The following is a 9448-nucleotide window of genomic DNA, read 5'->3' on the forward strand; positions in this document are numbered from 1 at the left end:
CTATTGCAGACTCCATTATAATGTACATGCACAAATTACTACACAGTACAAAAACTGAGTTTCGAGTGCAAACTTTAACCTAAATATTTGGGACTATATGTATATATACTGGGATTTCATTCCAATTCCATTTTAATTGTCATATGTCAGGGAGAACGCCTTGTTTAATCCTTATTAAACTCAGTGTGTATGAGTGATGATGTACCTCCTGTATGCTTAACCTCTCTTTGATAGGTACCCACACTTCTTTAGTTTTTTGTCCGTTTAAATAGTTTAATTTAACTGTTTGTATGTACTACGAGTTACTTTCCATCTTTACACTGCCCCTCGGCATATAAAGTTAGACAGATATTTGTTATTCCCAATAAATACTTGCTATACGTACTCCCACGTCCGTTCCGCTCTCGTTTGCTACCTAATTTATCGTTGACCTTTTGGCCCAATATTTAATGAAGATCAGTTTAAATTTTTACATGATTGAGAGGTATTGATTATATCTATCCGACCGATACAGAGGTGCTTTTAACAAAGACACGAGTGTGTACCCGGGAATAGGGACAATATCATTCATCCATCTTAAGTATCCATGTCCCGCCGAAGGCAAAAACACTAGATAACTCCGCTTGGGTTTTCGTATATACAGTAACTTCCCTTTAATTTCGTTTGGGATATCACTGTAGTACAACTTAGTCAAGGGCAGATCCGTTGACCGACTAGCTTCATTGATAAGAGTGACAGTACATATAATAATAATAAAATAAAAATAATTCGAGGTTCTTATATACCGCTTTATCACAACCTAGTTCGTAGGTCGTCTCAAAGCGGTTCACAAATTATTATCCGTGGTTATAGGGCTTTTGCAACCAGCCAATATCTTTCTCAAATCAATGGGAAGCATACAGCCGGTACTGCCATTTTGGCGCTCAAATCTAGCATTCTACAATTATAGCACTGCCCAACCACGTACGCATTTATAGCTGAGTAGACTGGAACAAACGGAATAAAGTATCTTGCTCAAAGATACAAAACAGTGCCATGCCGTGACTCGAACTCGCTACTCTTCGGTAACAAGCCCGGCGTCCTACCACTTGACTACCGTGTTTTCCATATAACAGTTGGAGGTTCGGGATTCGAATCCTGGTCTAAGATTATTGTTAACATTCAGACCACTGTTGATTATTTTTTTGTTTATCTTTATTATTTTTATTAATGTCTCACAAGGTAATGGTATTCTTTACAAAATTGATTAATAACCACAATATCAAATATCGTTGATTGTTTTCTATATTTGTACAAGTGTACGACTGTTTCCCGTTTCCGCCGGCGCTGAAGACAAGTACTTCTACAAATTTAAGTACAATTCAATAATAAAACCACAGATATCTGATCGTCAAGTGACAAACTGTATACCCACAAATTATAAATGCAATGACATGTCCTAAGCCATTTTAAAATTAAATCACAGGTCACGTTTTTCTGAAAAATATCATTGCCTATCATTTTTCTTTCATTTAAATTCTTTATCCATGTGAAACGCGACCTCCTTCAGCAGACATGATACCGTTTCCTGCCAAAACACAAGCCATTTCGATGTTTAATCAATATTTTCCCCTGTTGTTGTTTCAAATCGGTGTATTTTAATGAGGATAGCGTCAGGCTCGTACAGGTACACACGTCTTTATCAGCAAGACCATTCTTACACATCAGCATATGCCCGAACATGACTACTAGCTGTAACAAGTTATCAGGTCCCTGTGGCTTTTGGTCCGGTGCTTAACACTGCAGCCAAGTGTGTGGGTATGTTTTAGAATAGATGATTAAGTACAACATTCAGCAGATACCTGCAAAGAAACTGTCTTGACATGTGAACTGTTTGGTATCACAGAATTGTATTAAAGTTGAATGGCCAAGATAAGTCACAGCTCTTCATTATAAACACTTATCCTATAGTTTGTTTGAGTGGTGTTATGCTAACCTCACTACCGTGTAGCCCCGTTGTCCAGTTGTCCAGCAGACGTCAAAAAGAAAAGGTAGGAAGGTGAATATAAATGTATATAGCGAGACGAGAAGGCACTGAGGGGGGTGAAGGTGGAATATCGTACTGTTAAATTGCGACAGTTTAAATACAGCCGAGAGATGTGACTGACACTAGGCTATCACTAATTGGCCAATCGTCGGGGAATAGGTGCTCTCCAGTTGCAATGATTACTTACTGTCGCTGTGAATTTCACATACTAGTGTATTGAGTGACCATTCACCCATTCAACACCTTACCTGTATATAGGAAAATACCAAATGTATGCTACGTGAGACGACACCCACACATGCCCACTCTCACCAAAAATCGTCAAACTAAGCATCTGTCACTCCTTTGTATCACTTGATCAACTCCATATAAGGTCCATAGGCTTAGCAGCAGGTTTACCTATGTGATATAGCGAGGACCACTGGCGTGTGTCCGTCCCAACAGTAAAGCAGGGGTACATGTGTACGGTGAGAAAATATATGTCTGAGCAGAACGTATACCTGTCAAACGGTGTAACGAAGCGAAGAGTAAAGTGCTTTAATGCATAGGGGATAACAGACGGTCTACCCATTAACGAGTTTATACATTCTAATTCAATTCGTAGAGAAGTAACGGACATTTATCTCCGTCGCCTCAACAAGTCAGTCTGGTACCAAGAACATGGTAAGTAGTTAAATTACTTGTCTCCATAGATTTCCTCGCATTAGTTTGAGAACACACTAGCTATATCATTTTCTGTTATTTTATTTTTTTCCAGATTTCAATTTCAAACGATTTATTGTAAGTACATAGATATGTACAAACAATACGTATAAACTACATGTAAAGCCGGGGTCTAAAATAACTCAATATAAGTATATGGCAAAGCCTTACTTACATGTTTTGTAAGTACAGGTGTTTTGTACATAGATCTATACAAACAGTACATATACATGTGGTTACGCACAGTTTTTAAATGAAAGGCCATGGACTTAGATAATTTAGTCTTATTCTATGTTAAAACACAATTATGACATCATTCGTTTTACTTTATAATGAACAATGAAAACAAAGGATGGCGTGTGTTCGTCCCAACAGTAAAGCAGGGGTACATGTGTACGGTGAGAATATATGTCTGAGCATAACGTATCCCTGTCAAACGGTGTAACGAAGCGAAGAGTAAAGTGCTTTAAGGTATAGGGGATAACAGACGGTCTACCCATTAACGAGTTTATACATTGTAATTCAATTCGTAGAGAAGTAATGGACATTTATCTCCGTCGCCTCAACAAGTCAGTCTGGTACCAAGAACATGGTAGGTAGTTAAATTACTTGTCTCCATAGATTTCCTCGCATTAGTTTGAGAACACACTAGCTATATCATTTTCTGTTATTGTATTTTTTCAGATTTCAATTTCAAACGTTATATTGTAAGTACATAGATATGTACAAACAATACGTATAAACTACATGTAAAGCCGGGGTCTAAAATAACTCAATATAAGTATATGGCAAAGCCTTACTTGCATGTTTTGTAAGTACAGGTGTTTTGTACATAGATATATACAGACAGTACATATACAGGTGGTTACGTACAGTTTTTAAATGAAAGGCCATGGACTTAGATAACTATTTTGTTTTCGATAGAAAGGCCTTACTTACATGTAGATATATACAGACAGCACATATACAGGTGGTTACGTACAGTTTTTAAATGGAAGCCACGAACTTGGATAACTCAGTCTTATTCTATGTTAAAACACAATTATGACATTATCCGTTTTACTATATAATGAACAATGAAAACAAAGGATGGCGTGTGTCCGTCCCAACAGTAAAGCAGGGGTACATGTGTACGGTGAGAATATATGTCTGAGCATAACGTATACCTGTCAAACGGTGTAACGAAGCGAAGAGTAAAGTGCTTTAATGTATAGGGGATAACAGACGGTCTACCCATTAACGAGTTTATACATTGTAATTCAATTCGTAGAGAAGTAACGGACATTTATCTCCATCGCCTCAACAAGTCATTCTGGTACCAAGAACATGGTAAGTAGTTAAATTACTTGTCTCCATAGATTTCCTCGTTACGTATTAGTTTGAGAACACACTAGCGATATCATTTTCTGTTGGGTTTTTTTCCAGATTTCAAATTCAAACGATTTATTGTAAGTACATAGATATGTACAAACAATACGTATAAACTACATGTAAAGCCGGGGACTAAGATAACTCAATATAGTTATATGGCAAAGCTTTACTTACATGTTTTGTAAGTACAGGTGTTTTGTACATAGATATATACAGACAGTACATATACAGGTGGTTACGTACAGCTTTTAAATGAAAGGCCATGGACTTAGATAACTATTTTGTTTTCGATAGAAAAGCCTTACTTACATGTAGATATATACAAACAGCACATATACAGGTGGTTACGTACAGTTTTTAAATGAACTTAGATAACTCAGTCTAATTCTATATTAAAACACAATTATGGCATCATCCGTTTTACCATATAGTGTACAATGAAAACAAAGGATGCTGTCATAACTGTATTAAGTTGGAGAAAAGCCTCAAACTGTCCATTCTCACACAGAATGGACCGTTTTCGGCCATTCTCCTTGAAGTAAAGCCCAGGACAGCATCTATATTTCCTAGGCTTTTGGTTCCAGTGTTCGGCTATGTAGCTACTATGATGCATTTCATATTAAGTGACTTTCGTAAAGGAGTTACCGATGAATAGGTAGTTATGCTTTTACGAATATGTATTTGTCCTCTCACCACTATTACGCAAACACAACAATAAAACAAAAAAAAACATTTGCCGTACTAGCCCGTGCGCCTTTAGAGCGAGGCGTTTAATATTTTTACAAAATGAAACAAGATGACAATATTCATTCGATAATCTGCATAATTCAATGTGCATGTTGCAATATGTAATTGAATCAAGTTTCATTAAATTCTGTTGAGGAATGAAGTCGATAGAGCGATGACAAAGCTTTTCGTAAAACAGTTCCAGTGACCTTGACCTTCAACGTGGAAACCCGAAACGCAAACTTGTTCATGGCATTGGCATACCAAATACTTGTATGACGTTTAATGAAATTCCGTTGAGGAATGAAGTCGCTAGAGCGATGACAATGGTTTTTTTCTCTCTAAAACTAGTAACAGTGACCTGGATCTTCAACGCAGTAAACCGAACGCGAATTTGTTCAATGTATTGCCATATTAAACAATTGTATGAAGGTTCATGGAATTCCGTTGAGAAACAGAGTCGGTAGAGCAATGACAACGTTTTTCTGAAAATAGTAACAGTGACCTTGACCTTCAATGTAGAAATCCGAAACGCGACATTGTTCAAAGCATTGCCATACCAAACAATGAGTAATTTAATTTGCACACAAATAAGGTACACATTAAAAATCACATTCGCCTTTCACCAATGCAAACGGGGTTCGGTTCCCCGATAGGACATGAACAGGTACGGGGTCACCTGCCCGACCACGTGGGCTTTATCCGGGTACTCCGGTTTCCTCCAACATTAAGACCCCGCGAGCTAATATCCGGGACAACAAGAGTGATTTATATCAGTTGAAATGACTTGTTTTATAATTTTTGTAAAATAAATTATGTTTACAACCCTCAGTAAATAACAGTGGCCAAAACTATGCCGATCTACATCGTGGAATTATCATTGTTCCACTATGTAGTTCCATCCTTTAGTTTGTTTACTGTTTTACAAACTGCACCTGCCAATCATCACAATCGGTACATCTACTCAGAAAATCAGCCGCGGTGTTCTGACCCCTAGGGAGCCATTTCGAAAAAACATTTGTGCCTCGTGTTCCAGACAAAAATCGTTTAAAGTACAATAGACATACACGTCTTGGTGCTAACACTTAATTGCATATAAACACATTTTTGGCACTAAATGAGTAATTTAATTTGCACACAAATTAGATACTTAGACAGATAAAATGACGGTACACTGTATCATTTTGAAAGGAAGATGCCTTTTATTTATTCATTCAGTGTACAATATCTCAAAGTAGTATATTGCATGTTCGCGTATTCGAGTACTATCAAAACAATGTATCCGTGTACCTTTATCATTATCATTCAGTGTATCGAGCGTATAACTTTTAATCCATCTTACAAACTCGTCGTTTCAAATTTTACAACGAAAATAAGTTGTAACCCCATAATGATATACAGTGTGCAAAATTGAACCCTCATCAATATATACAATGTATATATAACTTGTATCCGTATCAATATATACAATGTATATATTAGTTGTATCCTTATCAATATATACAATGTATATATAACTTGTATCCTTATCACTATATATAATGTATATATAACTTGTACCCTCATCAATATATACAATGTATATATAACTTGTACCCTCATCATTATATATAATGTATATATAACTTGTACCCTCATCAATATATATAATGTATATATAACTTGTACCCTCATCAATATATATCATGTATATATAACTTTATCCTTATCAATATATACAATGTATGTATAACTTGTACCCTCATCAATATATATCATGTATATATAACTTTATCCTTATCAATATATACAATGTATGTATAACTTGTACCCTCATCAATATATATAATGTATATATAACTTGTCCCCTCATCAATATATATAACGTATATATAACTTGTACCTCATCAATATAAATAATGTATATATAACTTGTTCCCTCATCAATATATATAACGTATATATAACTTGTACCTCATCAATATAAATAATGTATATATAACTTGTCCCTTCATCAATATATATTATGTATATATAACTTGTACCCTCATCAATATATACAATGTTCATATAACTTGTATCCTCATCAATATATACAATGTATATATAACTTGTACCCTCATTAATATATACAATGTATATATAACTTGTACCCTCATCAATATATACAATGTATATATAACTTGTACCCTCATCAATATATTCTTGTTATATATACATTGCATGTATTGATAATGGTGCAAGTAATATATAAGTAGTTCATAGTCATGAGAGGACAGCATTAAGAGTGTGCATACACTAAACCATTCGTTTGTAATTCATGGCTTTTACTTTAAACGTTTATTTTTGCATTCATAAACATGTTCCGCACGTCGCCTCTGTTGTCCATAACCCAGGTAGGACACTAAGGATGCGAAGCGTACATTGTGTAGATCAGTTTTAGTTATATTCTTTGTTTAATTTACCAAACCGCAAATGTCTTCTGGTTGTAAAGAAACTATCGTATTCAGCATTCCATAACGTAAATACATAGGATATAATTCATTCAGAGTCATTGTAAAGGGTTTTATTCTCTGCTTCAGAGGCCTTGTATAGGGTTTTATTATCTACTTCAGAGGCCTTGTAAAGGGTTTTATTCTCTGCTTCAGAGGCCTTGTATAGGGTTTTATTATCTACTTCAGAGGCCTTGTATAAGGTTTTATTCTCTGCTTCAGAGGCCTTGTATAGGGTTTTATTCTCTGCTTCAGAGGCCTTGTATAGGGTTTTATTATCTACTTCAGAGGCCTTGTAAAGGGTTTTATTCTCTGCTTTAGAGGCCTTGTATAGGGTTTTATTATCTACTTCAGAGGCCTTAAATAGGGTTTTATTCTCTGCTTCAGAGGCCTTGTATAGGGTTTTATTCTCTGCTTCAGAGGCCTTGTAAAGGGTTTTATTCTCTGCTTTAGAGGCCTTGTAAAGGGTTTTCCACCAAACAGATTTTATTAACGCTTCATTTCTTACCATCCACCTACAACTATTTACAGAAGACTTTAAAAATAGAAAGTGGACGAATTTAAATCTGAAAAAAATAGTATTTATTATTTCTTTGGGTGAAATATTTTCGATAACTTGGTCTGACGTACTTCCGGCTAAATTGGAACAACTAATGTTTACTGTACCTCGCATACCTCACCATCACAGAAGGTGGCACAAAGGCTCTTCATTATAGTTTTTATTACTTTTAACATTTATGTTTTCAGTTTAATGCATATAGTTACACCAAGTTAATATTATACAATTATGGACTTCCGGTGAGGTTACGGAGTAGTTACTGTAAAAAATCACTCGTCAGGACGAGCGGACGAGCGGACGAGTGCTTTTGCCGGCCCCTGCACCGTGACACATTTATCAAATTAGTATGTCGTTGATTTAGTTTGTATAAAGTCTCAAGTAAGTTTGTACACGTTTTACAATTTGAGAACTGTACTGTCTCTCTGTTCAATAGTCTACATGTCGAAAAAAGTCCCGAAACGACCTGACACCCCCAAGAGGTTTAATTTTCTTAGGTTTAAAAGCTTTATAATAATCAATGCACAATTCACACTTCCAGTACTACGACGTATTTGACCTTTGACGTACAAGAATTAATTTTGACTCAAGCTTTCATACAATTCTCAATTGTTTGAAGATGAAGATCAAAGGAACAGAGTACTATTGAATAAATATATATATATTTCTACACTTATAGTGAAAGTGGAAGAGGGGAACAGGATCATGGTGATGATGTACATCAGATATTACAATTCCCTGTCAGACTTGGATCAAAAATGTTTACCAAAGCATGTCATTACATGTACATCATACATGTGCATTTCTTCATGATTAAAGACTGTGATAAAATGTATTTCTGTAAACAGAAGTTAATATTTGCTTGTTTTAGACACTCTAAATAACAATTAAGTTAGGAATTATTTGATAGGGATAGAGTTAATACTATTCGTCGGGGGGAGTGGAAATGGGTTACCAAGGGCTACTGGGCTGTTACATGAGACAACGCAATGTGATAGCAGACTGTTTGTCCAGGATGACATAAGCTTGATAAATGCACATTCTGGAGCAGGTAAAGTTACGACATTGGGTTTCTCTCCGACATTGGGTTTTCTCCGTTACAGCTGGTATCTAGTTTTAATTTGGGTTACTTTGTTTTTATCACTATGATTACTCTGTACAACAGATGTTGTTCATGGCAAAAAATATTTGTAAATATTACTAGGTAGGTGCGACATACTATCTAAGTATTGAGGAAGTATTTGTTTTATATATGAATTTTGAGCCAAAATTCAATAAATAAATTAAATACCTAATAAAGCATATATAACTATATATATAAATATGTAACAGGAAGTTGTTCGTTATGAATAATCAAGGAATGGGTCATCTTTTACAATGCTTAAATATTTTTTTTAAGTTTCTGTTGGGTTTTTAGCCCACCATCATCAATTCAAATCACCATGCGTCCGTGGTCCGTCGTCCGTCCTTAAACAATTCTTGTTATCGGTATTCCTCAATAAGGATCTTTCTCAAATTTTATATGTAGGTTCCCCTTTGTCCTTAGCTGTGCAGGGCGACTTTTGAGACTGATCGGATAAACAAAATGGCCCACAG

General features: G+C 35.5%; 1 protein-coding gene across 1 annotated transcript in view; it reads left to right on the forward strand.

Moving 5' to 3' along the window:
- The first annotated feature begins 3809 nt into the window (after positions 1-3809).
- Positions 3810-9448, forward strand: part of LOC110457887 (degenerin-like protein asic-2) — an 11366-nt gene continuing 5727 nt past the window's right edge. The window contains exon 1 of the mRNA XM_021509342.1: positions 3810-4057. Coding sequence (XP_021365017.1) covers positions 4055-4057 — 3 coding nt within the window. The 5' untranslated portion in view covers positions 3810-4054. The remainder of the gene's footprint in view (positions 4058-9448) is intronic.

This window comes from Mizuhopecten yessoensis, unplaced genomic scaffold (genome assembly GCF_002113885.1).
Source record: "Mizuhopecten yessoensis strain PY_sf001 unplaced genomic scaffold, ASM211388v2 scaffold9369, whole genome shotgun sequence".
NCBI classification, from domain to species: Eukaryota; Metazoa; Mollusca; class Bivalvia; order Pectinida; family Pectinidae; genus Mizuhopecten; species Mizuhopecten yessoensis.